We start from the raw sequence: 25,046 nt of genomic DNA, 5'->3' as shown, positions 1-25,046 counted from the left end.
CTTGGGCCTCAGTCTGGCAAAAATAGTATCCAAAACTGTTTATTTTCACATTTTATTTTAGCTAATCAGGATGATAATGGTAGTGGTGGTGTTTGTGGGGATGTACCGTTCATCACGGTAGTAACAGTGATGGTCACGATGACAGTAATGCTGGTGAGTGGAGAGGTGACCGCATACATATAGCCACGGAACATGCAGGTACAAGGCAGAGACTACAGAGTGGAAATTGCGAGATGTACTGCGTCTTGTCCTGTGTGTCTGCGCGTGCGTGTGTTCTCCAGTCGACGTGCAAATGGCTCGAGTAGAATGCAGACAGCACCAAGGAGGAGGCAAACCCCGATGTAGTTAAAAGGGTAGATGTAGGTTCCTGTACCATCCACCATCAACCCTGCAACAGGTGGGAGGTCAACTTGCATCAAAACATCATTCAGACTATCTATTCGACATCCATTAGTTTGGTGGATCGCATATTGATTATATAATCAATAATTTAAGGTGACCAGACGTCCCGCATTAGGCGGGACAGTCCCGCTTTTGACCTCGTGTCCCGCCTGAATATCTGGCGGGACGCCCAATGTCCCGCTTTCTGGCTTTCTAGAAGTCCATCAAATGTCCCGGTTGTCTTTAAAAATCTGAATACCGTACACTGATACGCCCTCCCCCCTCACTTTTTTCGACGTTTTTTGTCGGTGACGACACCATCTTCGGCACGTGTCCCGCTTTCGCTCCCGAAACGTCTGGTCACCTTATCAATATAATCCACTGGGTTAAGGTGGCAAGATAGACTCGATCTTTTGCTTCAACAAACAAAATACATTTCAATCCGAAAAAGCGACAGTAAGTGGCTCATTCCTGATTGTGTTTCTTTTTAATTTCCTGTATTATGCTTTAAAACAAGAAACGTTGGCTGGCTTAACCTGCAACAGTTTGGGGCGAACAGCTCCACTACCACCTTAACCTTGCCTCACCTATGAGAGGGTGGTTGAGGGACGTGAAGGCAGAGTTGATGATGTAGACGAAGCTCATCGTCTTCGCAAGGTTTTGGATCCCGAGGAGATCGATGGTGATGACGGTGAAAAGATTTTGACTGACGCCTCCCGCCACTCCGTAAACCACAGCGAACATGGCTAGAGAGACGAAGCTGGTGTAGAACCTGTAGAACGCCAGTAGAAAATAACAGTGGTGTGGACTAAATGCAGATTTATTGTAAGATGGTAGATAAAAGGGAATTGCTATAACAAAGATGCATACACTCTCTCTCTAAAAGACTAGTGGAGTGCTACATTTTTACTCACGAAAGAGATACAAATCCTGGTCCCGATCTACATTAACAGATGTTTCTGGCTTTGTCCTTGGTTGAGACCTTGACACTATCAATCTATGCACTGTCATTATATGTGTTGTTTATCTCTTTCTGTGCACGATAAAGTTTGTCAGCATGTGTTTTGAGAACGGATAAAAGTATTTGCCCTGAATTTAGGGAAATAGTACACTGCAGTGGACTTTATTCAAATATTACAAAATATTTATCCCATTGGTCCTTTAAATTCCATAGCTGACTGTGCGTCTTGGTGATAAATTCGAAGAGGTAATGAACTCTAAATCAAAACGAAAACAGTAAAAAGTCAAAAAGTAAAAGTACCCTTTAGTTTATGAAGTAATTACAAAGCTTCATGTCAAGTCGATTAATTTAGGATAAAACTGTTTGGTTCTGCCCACCTTACAAAATGACACGCACAGGACACGACGACCAGTGCAGCTGCCGCCAGGTGCGTCTTTTTAATGAAGCCCAGATCCGCCACATAGCCAAGCGCCAGCCTACTGACCAGATCCACAGATCCAACGACGGTCATCAGAGCAGCTGCGTTCTCTCGCGACATTCCGTTATTGACCTTTTATAGAGGATCCATGGATTATTTGTCAACACTTGAATACAGTCTGCATTTAAGAAAACAACTCCAAGCACATTTTAAGGTAGACATGTTCATGTGTTTACAAAGAAGATATAATTATCATAAATAAGCAGCTGGAGACTTCGCTAACTGCTTCTCTTTTCTACCTTTTAATCACTTTTGCTTATTAATCGGCGGGTGGAAGGGTAAAGTAGGTATTTTAGAATGTACTCACCGCCAGGGAAGGAAAGTACACGACAATGAGACCACCAGTGAAGGAAAGAGTCTGATAGATGACAAGCATGCGAAACAGCCAGTTCTTCGTCAACGAAAAGTCGATGGTTTTGGATAAGATACTCGTTGCAGAATCTGACGAAATTACATCTAGCCACTGCCTCTTGTTCTTCAAGCGCAGATTTCTGTCTGAACGCACAATCAGTGTGATTGATGGCAGCGTTCAAAGTTAAACTCGACCCGCAAAAGCTCACATCAGACGTTGAGAGAACCCGCTCCACATAACGCGCGCCGGCGTGTGACAGCGACTTGGAGACTGTGAGGCAAGTTTGGAGAACTGTCCTTCAAAGTCTGTGAGACCATGAGAGCACCGCATTCGTCGTCTGAGTTTTCACTTTTAGATAATGATCTCCTGAGCCACACACGAGGGCAAAGGTGTGGATGACGCTTCCCTGTTTGCTAAAGCTGCACTTGGACGTGCATGATCTGTTTTGCCCTGACAACCATTCTCTACTCTAGGTTCGTGTGACCTTTCAAAATCCCTGCTTTTTAAGACCTCAATGTCGTCAGTTTCCTTCAAATAGTCATCATCACATTTACTATCGCATGACTTGGTGGTCGTGAGACCAATCTTGTCGTCTGTTGGTTTTTTCTGGTATTTGAGTCTCTTCGTGTAAAAGCTCACAGGACGACACAAGCTAGCAGCGATGACAGACTGCAGGCACACGCCTCCTGTGAGCAAAATGGCTCCCCGCGTGCCATATGTCATGACGAGATACTGTGCCAATGGTGAAAACACTAGGTTGCCAACGCTGATTCCAGCGTTTCCAACGGATGTAGCAAAGGCTCGCCTGGCGTTGAAATAATTACCTAGCAGCAAGGCAGTTGGTATAAAGATGGTTGCATTAGATAATCCTGAAACACACATGCTGATAAATTTGACAGAGAAAAACGATCAAAATAATACATACCCGATTAGCTGAAAGTATGTAATAAAAAGTAGCATAATAGCAGGATGTATATAAAACGTTGGCAGCTAAAAGCTCGATAATGTCATTCCATGATAAACATACAGTTTTGCAGACAACCTATGATATAATTTTTGCGACATGTAAATAGGGTTTTTATTTTTGTATATATTTTAGAAAAAAAAACTTTTGCTTCAATTAGTTTTGGGTCTAATCTTCTGCCGACCGGAATATAAAGTGTTTGCAATAAGTAGGCGAGCAGAATCAAGCGGGTACGAACCAATGAAGAAATGGCAGGCCAGAAAGAAGCCGATGCCAGGTGACAAAGCGGACAGGCAGATGCAGGTGGGTCCGAGAAGCGAACCTGCGATGACTATCTTGCGGGAGTTGTCTGATGTCAGCAGCACGTTGGTCACCAACAGATCTGCAAAGGAAGACGGTTTTCTGACTTTAGTTTCGCATTCACTTCAACACTACCGAGGGGAATTGTGCTGCGATGGGAAATAAAGCTCATGAATTCTGTAATACTGACTTCATGGGGAACCGTGGATATCCCTGCTCACCTTTAGAAACAATAGTGGGCTTTGATGTGTATAGGACGGATATCATACATGTACTCTACGATGATGACATAACAACGCAATGCTCACAACGTGACTGTGGTCAAGCGACAGATGATTGTTTACATAAGTACTTTTTCTATCAGGTCATGTCTTTAGAACTTAAACAGATTAAAATTATAGGAAACTATTACAATAAGTACATGCCAGCAGGTAGCGATAAGGCTGGTCAACCGTTCATGCCACTGCTTACGTGTTTGTACGTTTATTTGGAAAACGTGTGTGTGTGTGTGCCTGTGAGCATTCAGTTATCATTTCACTTGTAAGTGGTTCAGCCTGCCTTTCACAAATCTTGATACCTACTCCCGACTCCAAATGCGGTGGTCATTAGAGCGAATGTGATGGTTCCCATGGTTACCGAGGTGTTGAACATTTTCTGGAACTCCAAGAAGAAGATGGAGAGGGCGCGTCCATAGCCAATCATGAGCATCAGAATGATGAACTGACCTGAACACAATGCGCGGGTAAGCAGCCATTCATTTTTGCATCTCCTCATCAGAAACACAAAGTACATTCAGACTCGAGTTGCATGGAACCTGGAGGGCTACGAGAAATACCTTAGCGAAGATATGAGACATCAGAACAAAATCTCGACTGTCCATTCTGTAAAATAAATTCATTTATTAGACAGTCGTTCATATAATAAATTCATTTATTAGACAGTCGTTAATATTACGAGTTAATGTGGTCTCTTCCATTCACTCTGATGGAGGTCGTCAATGAAAATCGATTTTTTTTTAATTTAACAAAGGTAGTTAAAATATATCTAGTACCCAACCTGTTTGAGTTGCTTGCCAGATTCAAGTTCAGAAGAATGCGTATAGGAGGAAGGAGGGGACAGATAAGCAAATGACAAACAGACTTACTTATCATTATGACCCAGGCCCAACCACGGTCCACTGGAATACCGTTCTCACTCTCCTTGCTTTCGCTCTCTGTGTCTTTGTCATTTTCCTCAACCTTCTTGACCTCCACATTGTTCTGTGAGATTCCCTCTGTGTCACATAGAGCGGTCCCATTCCCATTGTCCTGTGGATTTGCCATGCCGCTTGATTTCTCTTGGCTTACGTCACCGTTTGTAACTGGAATCACTTGGAGGCCATGTTCTGAAATTTCGGAGTCTCTAGTGATCATTCTGTTTTGCTTTTTCATCCTGAGGCAGCCATCAGTATGTTTGTGGGCCCACGACCTGTAGTAGATGTCATAGATGTGGTAACATCAGGCTTGATAGGTCCCTGGCTAAGCCAGGAAATCATAATGTATCATGACAAGCAAAATACTGTAGGTCATCTGTCTTCCCCATGCAGTCTACAAGTGCAGTTGTTCTCAAATAAAGTGGAATGAAACACATAGTTGAACAAGACTCAGCAACAGATCTCTCTCTCTCTCTCTCTCACACACACACAGTGGGGGAGAGAAAGATTAAAACATACGTACGTGTATACCGCAACATACCTTGAATGTAAGTACCATTGTCAACAGCACTACTGGTGATTAAGCCACCTTTGCACTCAGATGTTTTCAGCACGTGTTGTGTCGAGCAAGCGAGATAAGGACGAGACCCTTCGAGATAGGTAACTTCGTCAGGAAATTGGGCAATACCGGCTGCCAACGGACTACTTGAACTCATTTTTAGACATAATTATATGCTCGTCACCTTCCCATGTCACTTGGATATAAGTATTGGCTGTGCTTCAATCCCATCCCCCTCTGAAACACTCTGTTACTTCATCTCCGACTGGTTTTTTTTCGAAATGACAAAAACACACGTATGCACAAGTATAGACACATACATGTGACACATCTTTTTCACTTTGTCAGTCTTTCGCCGGTGACGCTTTGAATGTTTGTACTATACATCTACAGTCATCGAACACACATTTACGGTAATTGAACACATGTACACAGAGACTGGACGAGACTGATGAACAATGAAAGGGGGAGGTATGAGATAAAAGACCAAAAGAATGAAAAAGAAATATACTGAGGCACAAAACGTAAGTATGAAAAACAATGCGTGGCGCAGAGAGAGAGAAAGAGAGAGAGAAGGGGGCTCGTGTTCATACACATCTACTTCTCCATAAGTATGTGACTCGAAACACATGATTCCACTTATAACTTTATTACCTGATCAAAGCAATTCACAGACTCGCGCGCGCGTGCGCTTGTGCATGTGTGTGTCCTGCTTCCTATACTAGCATCAGGTCATAGCGTGGAGACACTTGGTCAGGTGGACGTTGAACAAAACGAAGCTGGCTCTCTCCAAGAATCATCTTCAGATACAATTCCAGACTCTAAAGCCATGTCATAATACTGCTACGTTAAGTATTCGACACAGGCTCGCCATACGAGAGACAAAACAGTCTGGCCATGCATGCTGGCATGCACGACACAACATTCAACAGGGGACCACAGCGTCACCTAGCGTGTTACCCGACGATGACAGTCGAAACATCTGGAAGGACGTCACCTGTTTGTGACTTTCTTTGATGAGCTTGACGACCCACGTTTTACTGCTTCGTGTCAAAACCATTCGGGAAGTTGTTAAATAAATAATCTTCCAAAATGGCCTCCAGATGCGCGTCAACATTGACCGGGTCATTCAATCGCCGTTTAATGTAATCAGTGTTGTAAACGAAGGCCTTATGTTTAATTATTTCGCTTGTCTCCTGGTTTGCAAATTGGCAGAACAACATTTTGTTCAACGCTATGCATTCGGAGCCCAGGCTGACCTGCAAATTGCCATCTATGTGAGATCTTTTTGCGGCCTTTAGTGACTATAAAAATTTAAAACTGAACTTTTCTTTTAACGACTGGACAAAGCTCTTGTCTTTTGCTATTGATATTTTTTGGACCACTCTGCCAGTTTTCTCTGTAGGTTTAAATTATCAACACGGTATAAGAAATAGTCTAAAAGTAGAGATACTCTATGTGACAGAGTGGAAGCACTGACATTTTATCAGACTTAAAAATCATATGCCAGCCAGGCCACAAAGCAAATTTTCGGAAAAAAGTCCGCAGTTGTAGGTGACACCACTCACCAGGATGACTGAGTGAGACAGGTTGCTGTCCTTGAATAGTGACAACTGGTCCAGACCCTGCACACCGCCGAAAAGAGACCAACCTTTGATGTGTGCATGCGCTGGACGATTTGTCAGATCTTGCGCATGCGTATTGACTCAGAAACCACTTAATTGACTTCCTTTATTTGTCATTGTTTTCACTTGTCACGTAGTCATTTGTCGGTTGTAATTGTTAGTCTTCATTTTCAGACAGCTCTTTCATTCTGAAGAAAAATTGCATGGGGGCTGATTTTCTCACAACTGGCACAATAAGGTAAACAAAGATGAGAAAATTGACAACATTGATATCAGACAATGCGAAGATCAAATATAAAGTATGATTTTCATTGAACTCACCTTTTAACCACATACCCGTTATGCTTTGTTGCGAAAACGTAATGTCACGTCAGTTACTGAAATGTGAGGGCCTCTCAGCAGCATACACACCCATGTACTGTATTTGTATACATGCAAACATCTGTACACATATACATACATATGCACAGACATACATATACACGCGCACCCAGCAGATGTCTGAAATGAACAAACTCGACCGATACAGAAGAAAAAGTAGCAGGCCGGAGAGGGAAAACGAAGATCAAAGGCGAGGAAAACAGTCCAAGAAGTTAATAAGAATCGCAGGCAGAAAACAGAAAATTACAAAATCACACAGGAATAAAGAAACAGAGAGAAAGGCAAAGGAATATCTTATCATTGACACAACTAAATTACTATCATTATCACTACTTAACATAAAACTCACAAACACGTCCGACTCCCCAAGGAGTTTCAGGGGAACAAACCGACGCTTGCCCTGGGCGGTCGAAGAGTTTCGACATCAATCGGGTCGTGTAGCCTCTTCACTTGAACGATTGGCAGTTTGATTGTTTTACCTCGGGGCGTTCGTATCTGTAATTAGCACAGAAACAATGACGAATTACACCTAGTACGGGTGGCCATGGGCTATGAAAATATTCTACCTCTTGTTGCCCGTCTAGTCCCGGGAGCTAAAGACAGGTAATGGTTATACATGAAGAACAACGTCTCCTGAATGTGCCATCCCGTCGAGTACTTGCTACTATTACTATGACGTGGGTGGTTCCATCAGATGACAATATTTAACAATCTTACGCAGACCTGGGCAAAGGCCGGCCCGCGGGCCGGGTCCGGCCCGCCTCCTGTCTCTGACGGGCCCGCTGGCCCGCCCGCCTATATATATATATACTTACTATATATACAGTATTGGGTAAAACTGAGTTAACTATATTAGTCCGGCCCTCTAGAACCATCCCAATTTCTCATGCGGCCCTTGGAAAATTAATTGCCACCCCTGATCTTACGAAATGTTTCTGCTTGTTAGTCTAGTAGACTCGTAAGCTTGTAAGCGGGAGGACTTCGAACAACGTTCTGTGACAAGCACACAAAAAGATACTAAAATACTTAAAATCTATCAACATACTAGTGAAGACGTCTAATTGATTCTATATTTACAGGTCTACAAGCATTGTCTTACAAAGGAGAAAGGCGAACTTAATTGGAGCCAAGAGCTAGTGCTATAAAACACAAACAGTACGGTCACGGTGAAATTACCATGAACAGAAAGCGCATCTTGACATCACGAATGTACATCTAAATTATAGCAATTGGGTAGGCTGCAATCACATGAAAATTAGTCGTATCTACAGACATTAATGAACATTGCCCCGGCATCCTTCTGTTCATGGTGATTGTTTTCTTAAACTTTTTGTACTTGGGGAAATAATATAAACTGTTCATTCACTACAAAATGGCGTGGACTGGGTTTTAGCCATTCCAAGTAAAGAAAAAAAACCCCTCTAATCTACCCGACTTTATTCTTACTCCACTCTGTCAAACAAGTGCTTTGTTACTGAAAGCCTGGATAAGGAAGAGAACTAAAATTTGGCCTTGGAACACAGGCGACCTCTGACCTTTCTGAAGGACACGCTTTCTGACTCCCGCTCCAGATAGTGGACCTTAGTGTTATCCTGCTTGGCTAATGACGACATGAACAGCAAGCAGGAATCCCGACGTCCTGTGGTAGCTGGGAAAAACATGAAAGCGCATGAAACAAATGTGCGGCCAACAACAACAACAACAAAAAAAGACAGGACCAAATGTGGATATATTTTCACCTCAGCAAAACCACCGCAGCACAATGCTAGGGAGAGGCTGGGGTAGTCTTTATCACGTGACTTACGTAATGCGGATTCACTGGGTCGCCTCAGCAGCTCAGTTGGTGTATCCGTCACCTCATTACGGAATCCTTCCATTCCAGCATCCGGAACACCTTGCAATAACCCTGCACACACACACACATATACACACAGACATACTTATGCGCACACATATACATATCCACACACGCGCACAAATATGGAAGCAATCACACACACACATACCCCCTGCTATGGTCACCTGGAAGTGTATATTATATATATATCCCTCATGCTTTTGTAAAGAAGCTTTTGCTGGATCGCATTTCAGCATCCCGGTCTCATTCTTGAAGGACGAAGAACGAAGAGTTTTCTACTCCAGTTTTACCCCCTGTTTCCATCAACTCTGATTTGAGAGTCTCTAAACACAGTTTAGCTAATTTATTCTTAATTGTGAGCGAACATAATCTAGGTTACCAGATAAAAGCATTCAAACATGATTACGCAAGAAAAAAAGGTGAAAGCCGTTTCTGTCAAGCTACAGGCAATATACGTATTTACTGGGCTTGTTCATATTCCGTCGCATATACCTTTCTGTGCAATGTAGCTATATTCACATGTACTTATTTGATAAAATTTTGGGAAATTAAAACCGCATTATGACATTAACCCAGGGCATCCTATAAACAAAACAACAATAACCACAAAGGATTGGTTAGTCATTGCAAGAAGCTGTTTGAACACTGACCGTTCGCACGATATACAGGTTGGGGCAGTTCCAGCTGTCAAACGTAATCACGGTGTTGTTCCTGCAACCAAAATACGTGGCATTCCACTAGTCAAGACCAATTAACTTCCGATTACTTTATGGATCTTATCCCCTACAGTTCTTCCACAATGTACTTGTTTCAAAGACTGCTGAACGTAGTATTTTTACCACGTGTGTGAATAAATTATGCTCCCCCCATCTGCACAAAAGTTGGTGAAAAGTACCTACTTCGGGAACTACATAAACTTATGTGGTCCAAGACTTAAAGCGAATGGAAGATCTGTCACCACGTGTATTTACCACGAGTATCGGTAAATATTAGTGACCCTTCTCGCATGATTGTGATTGATAACAATTACTGTCTCAGAATGCGGAGAGTATCGAGTACTGAGCTCCATCTAGTGATTGCAGAAAAAAGTTGTGCACCCCTGTAGACCTTTATCCGCATGCTGTTGATGCCGCTGCGCTATTGTTGATCAATATTTGAAGTTCAGGCATCAGAGAAGTTTTTGTCTTTGTCTAAGTGTCTCTCCTTTGTTTGAAATCATTTTGGGTATCTTTCTTTCTGATGCCTTCTTTGGTACAGCAATGTGTTGTCAGAATTTATGGCTGTTAACTGTTATAATGCACCTTTTGTCATAGAGCCTCACAAACCTCAAAACCTCGGGGAATACCCGTGGGAAGAATTAAATATTTGTATCGTAATTGGATGATTTTTTAATTATTTTTTGACCAACTCAATCAATAATTCAGCTCAAAAGAATAATTGTGCTAGAAGTGTTTGTTCCTTATACCTAGAGCAGCCAACAACTTATCACGTGAACATTAATTTATATGTTTTATTTGTAGAATAATTTCTAAAAATGTATTCCCACCTATACTTTTCCATGACGTATCTTATTTAGTGATATATATATACATGCATAAAATGTTTGTGTAATATAAATCCCAAATTTACAAGCAGAAGTTTTCTTTTTATCTCTACACATATGTGAAAGGAAACTTTAACTGCCTGCAACGTTTGTAATATTTTGTGTTCAATTGTCTTAAAAGCTCTGGCGTAGACGGCTTTAGTGACAAAACAATACAGATACTCTAACAGAGTTCATATGGATATCACAGCAGCTTCACTTTACCTGAAATATTCCATTTTGCACAAACTGGGGTACTGCAGCAGCTGTTCTGTTGGCCAGTCAATCATGATGTCCATCTTCCTGAAAAAAGAGAGACTGGTTCAGGTACGGTCGCTACCTCTTTATACAAGCCGCTAAAGTCGCACTCATTTCTGTTTTTTTTTCTTCCAATCATTTTTCCCATTCTGACTGGTTTCATTTCACTTTCTGACAGGACACATCTTGTCTCTGATGCCTTTTCATTATGTTTTGTCACTTAGCGTTCCCAATAGGGCTAGAGTATTGTTAACTGATTTTACAGACAAAACTTGACGCGATTACTAAAGCATTTAGCTAGCGCCATAAAACTTCTTGTCACTTCAGGCCCAGTATCTCTTCATCTGCAATATGTGGTCATTACTTGTGTCAGTTACTTTCAGCAACTTCTCAAATACTTTGTTAAGCCTGGCATTGAGTTATCCATTAAACAATCCCATAATGTCGTATAAAACGAAATAAAAAGACAATGCTTGTGATGATGATGTAGACTGTAGAAAGGAGATTACAGAAGCAGGAGATCATGGCATACTGTTACTAATGATGGCAGCTTGTTGTAACTTGAAGATCTAATAAAGATGCTCTCCATTATCCACGTTGTTTTAAATTGAGGCTATTGTAAAGATGCTACCCGAAATCCCCTTTTTTTAGTTTGAAAGTATAAATACTATCCGTAAAACATTCCATTCTTCTGCAACATTGAATAACGTCAAAAGTCGTAGTTGAGGCTGGAGAGAAGGAAGGGGATGAGCTGCTTACCGAAGGAAGCTCACGTGGTCTGGCATCATCTCCATCATCTTAGGTGTGATGAAGATCTCGTAGAAGTCGTCGATGTGCACACCGATCAGCTGCATGGACACACGAGACACGACTGACGCAGTGCGAAGGCCGCCTCTGATCAATGCGAGCTCCTGCAGGTGGTGCACAGGTAAATGTGTAGGCGCACGCAGACGATAGGGGCCCAGCGAAGGAACATACACACACACATACACTGCGAATATACATAAGCGAGTACAAAAAAAGACAAATACAACATCCACACAATTATGAAAACGTATGCAAACACGGCTAATAAAAGATGAATTTTATTGTATGTTGCTGTTGTTGCTGACTTCGCTGTTGCCTTTATTTGGTTTTGACTCATTAGACTTATATATTCTGGGAAAACAAATCAGTGCATTAGTTTACTATTACTATCATTAAGGAATTCTATCAACCATCCTCCTCCTCCTCCTCCTCCTCCTCATCATCATCATCATCATCATCATCATCACACATACACGCGCAAAATTATTTTTCCGATGGTTCTCCTTCCTTCCCAACATCAAAGGAGTTCAGTTCTCTCCCAGCCTCCAAAGACTCAGCCATATCAACAGTTCACGAATCATACTTACCCCAAACGTCATCCCAGCTGAGATACATTTGAGAGTTTTCACTATCTCACAGCCAGCTGTTTCATCGTACACCTTCTGCTTGGCGTATGCTATGCAGGCACCCAAAAAAGCCATCGTACTCATACAGGTTTAAAATATAGTACAATGAATAAGTTGCCAGAAAACTGCATAACGACCCCTGTCACTCTTCCATAGAAGGGCAAATGTCATCCTATTTATTTAGAAATGTAAAGTGTCATCATACTTTTACCAAAGTTTACTGTGATGGTGACAACGGACGGACATTTATACTGCTTAAGGGCATCATCATCACCATCAATCAATTATCATCATCATCAATCATCATCAATCATCATTAAAAGCGCAAGCTGTGTGTGTGTGTGTCGTGGTGTGGGTCGGTGGATATGTAGATGTGTGTCCGCGCGCGAGTGTGTTTCAATTGGTCTTTACTTTTTGTCTTAAATGGGACTTGATATTCTCAAGTAATACTTCAGCATTCACATGGGTTAAGATTCCAAGAACGGATGACAATTTTCTCCAAGTCTCACTGTCTATAACCTAAAGACAAACAAGATAAACCCATTACCTTCACCGGATACTGCGATGTAGAAATATTGTGCCTTATGCCCTTGTCGTACTATGATCCGCTTTGGACCGATCCTGAGGACAAAGTTACAACTTGTTCTTGAAAAACAAAATGTTGAGTGACGCTGTGTATATCGCAAAATGCCTTCAACAGTCGCCATGTCATTACAATAACAACTGCTCCCGACTGTAGACGCCATGATGCATTACCAAGTGGGTACAAAATACTTTTGTGCCTTCAGAAAAAGGAATGTTTTAAGGAGGCTTAACACGTTACAAAGTTACAGAGAGAAAAATAACGAATTTTAAAAATTAATCCTAAGATACTGTGGAGGCAACCTTTTACCCATTTCCAAAAAATAAATCTTCCCACCCGCCCCTTTGCCGCCATCCTTTGTCCATGCAGACCCTACACAGTCGAGTTTGTCTTTAAGCAGACCTGTTGACCTGAGGAGGATACCCGTAACCATAATACCTTATGCGATCTGTAATTACGGATAAGGTCAAAACATTACATCATCTTGATCTGTGACTAATTAAGAATGTTTTGTCATTTTTTACGTTTTTTTCTGAAGTATCATATGCATTTTTGAGTATTGCATATTAGTAATCCTAGGAATAAGCATCTTTGCATCTGTGGAGAAGTTTGCAGTCGTGTGCAGGCTGGAAGAGTAGAAGACGTACGCATAAATTAATAATGGTTATTTTCGCGTGCATGCACTCACCTTAAATAAAGTCCCTTTCGAATCATTTTCTCTTGGATATCTAACGGATATTTGGAAAATACTGCGATCTTCTGTAGTTCCATTACAGCCTACAAAACGTCATGGGATAGTTGACCGTAAAGAATGTGTATGAATTTTATTCATATCAGCTTCATCAAATTTTTATTATGATTTTACTCTGTAACTATTGAAATATTTAAAATGCTTTAGTTTACAAAAGGTTCATCAAAGGCGTAACATTTCTGACATCTAGCCTCGAGTGGTACACTCTGAAAAAAGGACAACAAAGACTACAATATAAAGAAATTTGATGTCAGACGATTTAGAGATGATTTGTTCTCATTTGATTTTTTGTTTTTATTCGCGATCATTCTTTTTCAGGTTATATGTTTTATTTGGAAAGCTGAATATACGTCTGCGGTGGTGTAGATTCACTGGAGGGTTTGTGCTGGCTACAGACCTTCCATTCGCAATAAACAGATGAGAATACAACACCCATTTAACTTTTCAAACGCAATACCCATGTGTGAATATTATGAAATTTTTAACAGACGTGCTGTTCCTTGTTTCCTGTCATACAGCGCTCACTGTATCCAACGTTTGCATCGTTTGACTTCAGCCCTGATCTCTACCACAGAGTTAAGATGAAATGTTAGGCCAGACTACACTTAAACCTTCATACGCATTCACAGTTGTCAAAAGGACGGAGTTCCAGAGTTTCAAGCGGACATGGCTACCATTATCTTTGAGCAAGCTGGTCTCACCTACTTCTGCAATCCACATCTTTCATCGTTCTCACCTGGTCGAGCTGCACGAGCGTGCGATGCTCAGGTGGTTGTCCCAGCGTTGTTCTCACGTCATTGCAGAACGTGATCTAAAGACACAGCAACATAAACGAATAGGAAAATGACTATTTAAATAAGTGACACAATGTTATCTTAGCTTCATTGTCACCCGTATCACCAAGCGCCAAATGCAGCCCCTGTACTTTATATCCAACGCACGTCAACTTCTAGAAATTATTGTTTATTAACGTCAATCTTTTACGTTGTCGTTATTTATTTTTCCTTTTTCTTGTAGCGTACACCATTCACCCATTAGCATTTACACCTAGCATGCAACATGCAGTATTGCTTTGTATTAGCTTATTGGAATCTACCTTTCCCTCTTTGCGTGTGTGTGTGTTAGCGTACCTTTCGCGGTAATAAAATCATACGAATAAAATTAAATTACTGCTTAAAGCCTAAATTTAATTCTGAGCCCAGTGGACGAAGACAACAGAAGCACTTCTGACCTCATTCTTTTTCTTATAATTTTCAGGATTGATGGTCCGGCCGCCTCCATAGCTCACTGCTGCAGTCACATCATCGCCTATGTCAATGAAACACTTACTCTCCAGGGTAATTGCATAGGACCTGCAAACAGATTGCACTTGCAAGCTAATCACACTGTTTGAAGAGCCGGTCTGACACCATGGCGCACAACCCACTCAACATTCATCATTCGTGGAGCCCGTACCTTTCTGCTATCGCCTTGCTGATTCTGGTGACTAAATTTATTCGATGAACAATGCTCCTCCACCTGGCCCTCACCTGCAACACATGACGTAATAGGGGTACACACAGTCCGCTAATCAGTTATTGTATACAATAGGCTATACATAGTCTGCTCTTTCTGTCTATACAGATATATCACAAGTGGGGTAGGTCAGGTCACTAGTGTCCCCTGACAGTGCGACTGATTAATCCCAGAGTTCAGATCTCGTCTCGGTGGTATTTATAAATGAGCCTTCTTTTTGCGCTCCCCTTATACATGCACTGCCTGTGAATTATATTGTTGTTTTTTTTTCATCCAGGCCAATCAGTAGCTTGTAAAACAACTCCTTCCCCACTTAGAAAACACTCTTACTTTCACACGACTAGACAAGTCGATTCTTTCTGTAAGCGACGTATGTTAACAGGACGAACCGCCGATGGTTTTATGTAGATGTTCTTCTTTTTCATGGTTTTTCCCACTTTTGTGTCGATGTACCGCCACTAACTGGAGGCACTTTCAGGTCAAATCTTATCCTGTACATTACAACTGTCTACACTACGTAATCTTGCACATCACTAAATCTACAACAGATCAATGACATCAACAAAGGCAGAGGAATTTACTGTGGTAAAAAGGAAGATGAAACAAAAAACATGCAGAAGCCAGGAAAAAATTTAAAAGGCTCAAGTCATTTCAGATTTTTCTGTGTTCCCTGCGAAACTGCGAGAGCAAAAGGCAAATTAAAAATGGAGGACATGATACATGTCGACTGATGGTCATTACCCGACGTTCTTGTCACTAAGATAGTTGCGGTTCCTCCACCTACCTTCTCTCTTTTGATCCTTAGCTGCCTCTCATAGCAACTATTCTCATACATTTCTGTGACTCTTCCGCTGGCAGCAACGATTTCGGTGACGATCTTGACAGGAATCGTTCTTGGCAAAGACAGATAAATTGACGGACAGTCAAACATATGCACGCACCAAGACATAAAGACGACAGAGGGAAAGGTGAAGGGAGATAGAAAAAGAAAGTGAGAAGAAGAAAGAGTCCATTTCATTTAATATATGAGATTTCACTCTTTACCCACCGGGAGATACATTTAAGATACATGCTAAGATACATTTTCGCTCGTCATTGACGCAGATGAAGAACAAACAGCAAGCTGAGTGCCACTAATGTTACAAATTAACTTTTGCAGCCAGTGTGAAGCCCGTGGGATGGCGATGATATAATGGATATTTGATCCCGCACTTGACCCGGTCGATGTTTGCCGCGCTGCTCTGACCCGGCCTATCTAGACCTTTCTAGTAAGTGTATGATTGATGAAAGCCTTGCTATCCAGAATTCTAGGTCCAGTGGATGTGCGTATGGTGGTTGCTAGATGTTTCTAGCATTTCCTTTAAAACCTGTGTGTAAACCCTGACGAGCGGGTACTGTAAGGAGAATCCATGCACTGGAGAGCAAGTGCCTGAGGAAGCTGCTCTGGATTTCATACTGAGAACATAAAGTCAGTGAATAAGTATGAAGCACTGCTGTCACACGTGTAGGACACCAGGAGCCTCTACATGGGGCAGTCCAGTGACGTAAACTGGTCTGTGACCGAGCACGACACCTTATTGAACATTAAAGGGTGGTCAACGCCGTGGTGGTCAGATTACGATTCCGCAAACGAACGTCAAAGACTGAAACTGGCTGTCCTGTGCAGGACCTGCACATTTTCTCACAATATAGGTGGTGTTACGGACCAGTGCCTCCGTGTTTTTCGGATTATTCTAACCCTTTTGGCGACTTGATGACTGCAAGTGTAGATAGAATGAATGAGAATGTCAGAGGGGAAAGGGTTAACCGTGACTCGAATAAGTATTTAGTGAACACGGTTCAGTAGTAGATTTTGGCGGGAACGAGGTAGAAAATTCACTCAGGCCCGGAATACCGATGGAAGAAGATATGTCTGAGTCACGACTTTTAAATCTTCAAAGCTGGCAACACTAAGATATGAGAGAAAGATGTGTGAATTGGAGAATATGGTTTAGAATAGTAGTACAGGTAGTACTTAACGGGAGTCGTTCTTAGTCGTCGCAAGGATCTACGTTTGTATGGGGTACCGTACATAATGCAGTAAGTACCTGTCCTGATCTTTATCCTTGATAATCGTAGCGACAGTCGAACGACGAGTCCTAAAGACCTGCTGTTGCTGTTTTCCCCTTCTCAGATTGCCTTATGATATCCACTTTCACCTCCATGGTGATGGCCTTCGATGCACTGACCTCGTAAGTCGGAATGAGCGTCGTAACCACGAAACGACGTAACTCGAGACCGTCCTACCTTTGCAGGCTTTTATGGTATGGGCTGAATGAGCTGGAGTTCTTTGATCCCGTGTGTGTGGTGCGAGTGTGTTGATCGAACCACCAGTGTCGTGACAGGTGGGAGTGGAGGGCCCTGTCAGCTGCCGCGTCTATCCATGTACTCCCTCCAAGTGACGACTGATTGACATAACACACCCAAGGGTACTTAGAAAAAGCCAGAAAAAGATGTGGGCAGATAGCGCCCACGGCCCTTGTGTCTTCATCAGTGTGCCGTGAACTGTCTACTGCGCACGCTGCTCACCGCTGACCACCGGGGTCATCGATGCAGCGACGTCAACTACCACAGAAGGATCGGACAACCCTAGGACTGAAGTCTTGGAAGAGATTGGGAAGCGAGAAGGAACATGTAGTACAAGGGTGGCGGTACTGACCGCAAAATAATTGTATCTTGTGTGTGAGTGTTTGTGTGTGTATGCGCGCTCATGTATGTGAGAGACGGGTCCGTACAACAATAGATAGTGTCATTTTGTAGTATACGGCAGTACCTATTGCAGATGGTACTGGTACTGGATAGGTGTATAAATATTTTGATTCATCTGAACGTTCGTAAATAAATACATTTTCGTTCCTGATTCACAAGGTCGTGTAAGTTTCTGAAGTAGGAAAGTAGCGATCAGGACTCGTGAGCTTTGTGTGACTTTTTCAACTGTAGCCGGTATTGGGACTTTTGTATTTTGTCCCCTACACATATACGTTAGAGTTGGTGGATATGATGGTGCACCCACGTAACCAGTTCCCCGTGGCCACAATCATGCATTCGAGGAAAAACACATAACATTTGTAACAGCAACAATAATGTAACAAAAAGTGATCTCTACTTACTCCCTTTTGAGAGCAAAGTGTTTGGGGCATGCTGCTTCTCCCTGAGAATGAGAGGGGGGAATTCGGGGCCCTCCATGGCAGAAGTCATCGGAGTGCTTGGCAAAATTTCCTTTGTTTTCTTCGGCCTTATCTGCAATTTGGTGGGGTCGAAGCTGAGCAGTGAATTCAGCAAGCTTTTGTCCTTTATCGCTGGAAGCTTCTTTCTTTCTAGAGGCGAGACCACGGTTTTTCGCTTGGCTTGTTTTGTGTACTCAATATCTTCTGCTCTGGCCTCCACCAAGGCGTCGTGGAGAAAAGTGTCGATGTGGCTTCTAGTTAGATGGACATTTTGGTGGTTGAAAAGAGCCACGTAGGTATCGGGAATATCGCCATGAATTCGCGTGTGGCGACGATTTTCCGTGAGGTAGAGGTCGAAGATAATATCCAGCAAGGGGTCACCCACATGCGTGGCCCAGTATTTGACGGATTCGAGGTTATTAAAATCAATGGAATCGCGGACGGAACAGGGCAGGCGAAAAAGTGATTTCATCATATAAAACTTCATATTCCTCCTTTGAAGGACGGTTCCGCGACGCAAATCCCTTTGCTGCTGGGGGTTGAGTTTACGAAAGATTATTTCTTCGCTATCCATGAGGAAAAACAAAACAGAAGAAAAGAACGATGCAAAAAGCTATTATGTTTTGATTTTGAGTCACATGCAGTATAGTCTTGTATCTACGCTTCGATTTACCCGCGGAATAACAGCACGGTTAAGTTAACTAGTTTCGTGAAAAGCATGGTTCTATCAACCGTTTGCTTTGCGATGCACAAATATGTGAATGTTTCAATTTTATTCTTCTTTATCACCCCTTCTCTTAACAATGCGCTGTGTGACCATTAAAGAAGGGCAATTTTCATTACAGGACTCGTCTTTCGTAGGCTATAAGGGTTTGTTGTGTCAGTGAGATCAGCATAAAGTACAGTACCCAGTCTGTAACGAAATGATGCTTTATGAGTTGAAGGACTCCGTAAAAAGCAAACGAGACTTTGATAAAGATATATAACATCACGAAAAATGAAACAGTCAATACACTCACGAACACAAATCAAGGGCAAATTTACACCCCTCAGAACAAATCAGACAGTTGTTGCATGGCAGAACTGTCACCGTCATCCTTAACCCAAGTCAAGAAACGTAAAAATCATTTTGACCAGACTGAAACTGCAAACAGTAAAACTGTAACAAGAAAACAGGTAGCCTTAAGAGCACGGAGAGTCATTACCCAGTAAATCTTGAATCTCAGAGTGAAATGTGAGAAGTACCTTCAACGCCAGCTCTACTGTGTCTGCACGGACTTTAAAAACACATTTTACAGAAGGGTGGTGGCATGCCGCACTGTGGGCAACCATTAAGAAGTACATCAGGTACAATATGATCAGAGCCTTAGAATATGTATATCATAGGACCACCAATCCAAGCGTTTTCATAAGGAGATCTGGTCAAAGTAACAGTGGAGCCTGAGCAAGGCTGCATACTCTACCTGTATTATTCACATTCCCTTAGAGAATCATGGTAAAAACACAAGAAAAATATGAGGATTAAATTAGCATTGACAATCACAAACCTGCTGTTTGCCGATGACACAGAGAAAGTGGCAAAGAAAAAGAACTCGCTGATCTGACTAAATTCCTTTAAAGCATGACAACTGCACATTCCTAGAAATCAAAGCATAAAGACTAAGCTAGTGACTAACGATACTAGCATCAGAGAGAATGGAGAGAAGTTTTAACTTCAAGTGATTGGAGTCAGTTGTCTCACTTGAAGGATCAAGATCATAGGTGAGCTCAGAATATCAGACAATAGCAGCGTTTATCAAACTGAGACATAACTTTCGCGACATCTCACTTCGCTCCAAACGTAGGCGCATGTGCTCCTTGGTCATCTCCATCTGCCTTTGAGCACGCTAGTCTTGAACCTCGACATCCGAGTCACAACAGAGATTACAGTCCTTGAAAGTCATGTGCTACAAGGAGAATTTCTTTGGAGCTCCTACAAGGTCAAATCACACACGACCCATACAAAAGAAAAAAAGAGGAAAATAACACATCTATGAAGACCTTCTCCCAGCAGCGTAAAGACTCAAGCTGAAGTGCTATAGGCGCGTCTCAAAATCACAGGAGGGTGTTGAATCTGTGCTGAAATGATCAGTGCAGGGATTTACAGAAAAGAGGAAGACAAACAACGGCAGTAGAGCTCATAGACGGGCAGGGAAGCGAGAAAGTGACAGTTAGTGGTTATACCGTCTTGTCAACGCTAAAGGACTAATGATGCTAATGATCTCCGTTTAGTTCGTCCCTCTTCCGCCCTTTCATCGGCCAATGTATATTCTGTATATTTGCTTCAAGTAAACGATAGGAACTCTTTAAAATCCTTTTTTAAACAGTGTGAATAACTTGTAAGTCTCAGATATAGGATTTTGTCATTTTACATAAAAATGCGCAAATGCGCACAATTTATAAATTTGCGACAAGCTCTCACAGACCCATTGGAAACTTCCAACGTGTCCGACGCAGGTAACTTCGAAACTGTCATCAGTTCTCCTTTCAACTGGCTCCGAACCAGAACATCCCGCTTCCGCTCCATCCTGTCGCTTGGCTGCTCGGTGGTACGACTTTGCTCATCTCTCGACACTAGAGTACGTCCCGCCATCTTGTACACCTGTCATCGCCGAAAAAAAATGGAAAAAAGAACAGAAGAATACTATGAAAGACGGAGAAATGATCAAAAAAGAAGAACGTGATTATGCGTTATATAAATCACACGTTTAAAAATATTATTATTAAAAATCGATGACGAATATTTATTTCAGCTGTAATACCAAGAAACATATTTTCTGCATATATAGATATACACACACACTACATTTATATGCTACAGTCACTGAAAATCCAGTAAAAAGAAGACACATGAGTGATCATCATCATCAATAATCATCAATCATCATCTTCATCATCATCATCATTGAACTCGGATGGCTGCCGTTTTAATATCCGTGTAACAGTGAACTTTACTTAGTAGTCCTAGTTGCTGGGAAATGAGTTACTTGACTAAGGAAGATGTCACCAAGAGATAGGAGACAGGCATTACAAAAATGTGGTTTCTAATATCTCCCTCTTCAACGACCTAAAGACTTCTAAAGACTGCCTTTAAAAACTTTCATTTTGGAGCAACTAAATGATATATCAGTATATTGCACATGGGGATCTCTGCATCCTATAAGAAAACCTTGAGCGTTTAACTGTCTACGCATGAAACTAGAGATCTTCGTAATTTTCCATTACCTGCCGGCGCGAGTACCGGGTGAACTTGAGCTTGGCGGAGGTCGTGTTTGTCATTGCCCACTGCGGTCGTTTTTTTTTCTTTCTCCCAGTGACCTGCTCGGAGACAGGCACCCCGTATGCCCCCTTTATAACTCTGGATGGCACAGTGGATAACACAGTGGGCATTGTCTCAGGCAGGCGATAATCACACACACTAAAAGATTTCGTGTTTCTATGCGTGAGGACATCCTTCTCCAACGATTCCGGATTATTCTTTGGTACGATACCCAGACTTTTACCTTTGGCCATATTTTTCCAGACGTTCAGCACATTTGATGTCAGTTTGCTTTCCATGCTGACACTGCACCTGTCAAACCCAGAGAAGGAAGGTCACGTGACAGATGTAAACATAAGGAGCGCCAGATGCGTAAGGAAGTTAAGAAGTTAAAATAGAGCGAAAAAGACCATACTTCTCAAAATATGTTTTGTTTGCATTGCCACTATTGTTTTGTCATTCTGATGGTTCATTTGAGGCTTTTCACAATATTAACAGTGATGTCTATGGCGCCTTCCCCTATCATCGAGGCTGCCTCTAAGGGCTCTATAAAAGCAGGTAGATACAGTAATTCTCGAGGCACGAGATGGTCAGTTCTGGGACGACTTAATTGATTTTTTTAATTTCAGGACCATTGCCCTTCTGAAGGGGAGAAAACAAAGCCATGATAAAATAATGTTATAAACCATCTAACCGTGCAACATCTTATATACTTTCTGGGGCAGGCTATCAGCGTTCATTCTCGTAATTTTTAAGCTATATCTAATGCATCTAATAACTGAATTCACGACTATTGGTAAGGGTGCCACATCTACACCTAAGAACTGTTTAAGGGCAAAAAGATGAAGTGCTAACAATACTGTTATGCACTGTCTACGCCCTAGAGTTCCGCCCCATACTGTAGCACTGGTTGTACGTGTGTCAAATAGTTTACAAAACACTTTAAGACTAGGTTCTAAGATTTTGCATTATAGGTATAAAAGCTTTCTTGCCTCCACTTCCCAAGTCCTGACACACACAACAGAAAAGCTTAGCTTTGTTGAAAACAAGATTCCGAGATATTTTAACACATTCAGTACCCTAGTAAGACCAACTTTTCTTGGCCCCTAAGACTCCACCCTCATGAAAAACTGCTATATTATTTTTCTCTAAATTTACTTTTAAATCCAATGAAAAGAAGGCAATATGTATATTGTTTAACTGGTTTTGTAACCGAACAACTATTTCAGATATCAGAACGACATTATCTACAAACGATAATATAAATAGTTCTAGATAACCTGTACCATATTTCCACATATTACTTTTGGAGCTAGTTCATTTATAAAGAAGGAGAATAGCATAGTGAGCCACATCGTATTCTAACTTTAACAGTACATTGCTTCAAAGACTCTTTACTCCATTTTTCAACAAAATAGCCCACAACAAATTCCTCTTAATTGAATCAAAAGCCGTTTTAGTCAACGAATGCCACATACAGTTTAAGGTTCATTGCAAATTGCTTTTGTATACAGCTAACAGTGTAAACATGTGATCAGCAGTAGACTAACCCTTTCAAATCCTGTCTGATATTCTCCAATGAGGAATATTATCTCTGAGGAAGCAGGAGCTATCTAAAGTAACTGAACAAACCCATGAAACAAGAAGAACAATAAAAAATAAAGCTTTTGTCCGTAGTGCTTCTACAACTGTTAGTATGCTGTATAAACAGCAATGGAGACAAGCAGCACTCTTGAGGGGAACCTGTACAGGTGACAACAGGATCTGAGAGAAGACGTTAACAGAAACTATGATGCCTGTTTGTTAAAAATTCCAGGGTAGCTGAAGTTACTGAAGATCCGCCACTGCAAAAAACAAAACAAAACAAAAACAAACCAAAAACAAAACAAAAACAAACCCGATATATTCAGAATCCAAGAAATGAGGCACGAAAGTGTAGAGCGCAGGAACACAGACAAGAATCATCTGAAGCAATAAAGATGAACAGACTCCACATCAAACACAAGGTGTCAATCATACAAACTCTCCAGTCACCACAAGAAGTAAGTAAAGAAAAGAGCTCAGGACGTCACAGCCATGGAGCGGCCATCTTGTATCACTACATACGTGGTGCAGTAACCGAAAAATCCAGATTCAAAAAAGATCCAAGAACAATGCAAAAATCCTAAAACAAAAACAAGAAAAACAAGAAAGCATTCACCTTAAGTCAGGTGAAACGATGTCCCTCTTATTTTCGAAGAAACTTTTTTTTCAAACGCAAAACTAGCATATTCGACGTACGCGCGCTCAAAAGCAGAAAATTAGATCTATACACGAATAGGAGCACGAAAGAGAACGAGGAAGACAGAAATAGAAACACTGAGAGCGAAGCCAAAAAGATAGAGCGGCACAGGCAGTGAAAGAAAGGGAAAACTCTTGTCAACAGTATAACTTCAATAACATTAATTAACAATTTTCTTTCCACCATCGTTTCATGCAACTTACCATGTCGAAGAAGCTTCTGATTGACAAAACTTTCTCAAACTAGGCATAAGATGCTAACATGAAAAGTGAGAGAGAGAGGGGAAGGGAGAAACTACAAATCTAAACTGTCTTCGAGACTGATTCCACTGAGAAGAGTGTCAGCAGACAAACTACTGTACACCTGGATATTCAACTGACCGAAATCCCGTATTCTGTTCATGACACTCTTGCTTTTAGAAATGCTACAGATGCATCACACTAGTCCTGCAGAAACAAAAAGATTCGACATATTGAATATTTGATCACCTGTTTGGCTGCTCTCCGACCTCCGCCATCTCGCTGGTCTCTAAGCAACCCCTCACGTGATCGATTTCTTTCTCAGACCACGTGATCATCAGTAAAAGACTTGGAGTGAAATTATCGACTTTCATTGTTGTGGAGAGAATTTTCATAACAATCATTACCGGAAATTCACACATATGAATAGTGTCATATCAAGATAATAATCACTTCATTGTTTTACATAAAAACAATGAATTAATAAAGAAAATGTTTACTTTCGCAGGTTTTAATTTTATCTGTACTTGACACTTTGAAACTACGGACGGGTAGGAGGGAGCTACATGAAAATTTGAACCGTGGAATGTTGTAGTACGCAAATGTGACCTAAAATTCTAGGAAGTAAATCTGTTTGCTTGGAAGAGACATAAACTTATGACACATCAGGTTCAACAACAATAGCAACAACAGCAACAACAACAACAACAACAACAACAACAACAATAATAATAATAATAATAATAATAATAATAATAATAATAATAATAATAATAATAAAGTTGATCTATGTAGTACTTTACCCCTAACATCAAATGAATGATCGAAGAGTACAGAACGAAAGCATAC

General features: G+C 41.4%; 1 protein-coding gene across 5 annotated transcripts; it reads right to left on the bottom strand.

Annotated features, from left to right (window-relative positions):
* Window positions 1-38: 38 nt before the first annotated feature.
* LOC112555227 (monocarboxylate transporter 2-like) lies at window positions 39-24,467 on the bottom strand. 5 transcript variants are annotated; one of them, XM_025223528.1, is made up of 19 exons: window positions 24,447-24,467; window positions 21,644-21,989; window positions 20,845-21,020; window positions 18,323-18,945; window positions 15,958-16,066; window positions 15,114-15,187; window positions 14,890-15,010; window positions 14,395-14,469; window positions 13,596-13,684; window positions 12,872-12,945; window positions 12,286-12,374; window positions 11,651-11,802; window positions 10,859-10,936; window positions 9,702-9,762; window positions 8,998-9,099; window positions 8,729-8,841; window positions 7,543-7,688; window positions 6,756-6,812; window positions 5,821-6,446 (listed from the first exon to the last, which is right to left on the bottom strand). In XM_025223528.1, exons 5-15 carry the CDS (start codon window positions 16,006-16,008, stop codon window positions 9,046-9,048), a joined length of 918 nt encoding a protein of 305 aa, XP_025079313.1. In that variant the 5' UTR covers window positions 16,009-16,066; window positions 18,323-18,945; window positions 20,845-21,020; window positions 21,644-21,989; window positions 24,447-24,467; the 3' UTR covers window positions 5,821-6,446; window positions 6,756-6,812; window positions 7,543-7,688; window positions 8,729-8,841; window positions 8,998-9,045. The 5 variants fall into 5 exon arrangements, with proteins under 5 accessions (XP_025079312.1, XP_025079311.1, XP_025079308.1 ...); XM_025223527.1 differs by lacking the exons at window positions 9,702-9,762; window positions 10,859-10,936; window positions 11,651-11,802; ... (9 more) ...; window positions 21,644-21,989; window positions 24,447-24,467 and adding exons at window positions 39-388; window positions 969-1,153; window positions 1,720-1,892; ... (2 more) ...; window positions 4,018-4,161; window positions 4,581-4,903 and having other exon boundaries at window positions 5,152-6,446; window positions 8,998-9,023; XM_025223526.1 differs by lacking the exons at window positions 9,702-9,762; window positions 10,859-10,936; window positions 11,651-11,802; ... (9 more) ...; window positions 21,644-21,989; window positions 24,447-24,467 and adding exons at window positions 39-388; window positions 969-1,153; window positions 1,720-1,892; ... (2 more) ...; window positions 4,018-4,161; window positions 4,581-4,903 and having other exon boundaries at window positions 5,170-6,446; window positions 8,998-9,023.
* Window positions 24,468-25,046: the final 579 nt, after the last annotated feature.

This window comes from Pomacea canaliculata, linkage group LG14 (assembly GCF_003073045.1).
Source record: "Pomacea canaliculata isolate SZHN2017 linkage group LG14, ASM307304v1, whole genome shotgun sequence".
Classification (NCBI taxonomy): domain Eukaryota; kingdom Metazoa; phylum Mollusca; class Gastropoda; order Architaenioglossa; family Ampullariidae; genus Pomacea; species Pomacea canaliculata.
The sequence above is the reverse complement of the archived record's forward strand: the minus strand, read 5'-3'. Positions and strand labels throughout refer to the sequence as shown.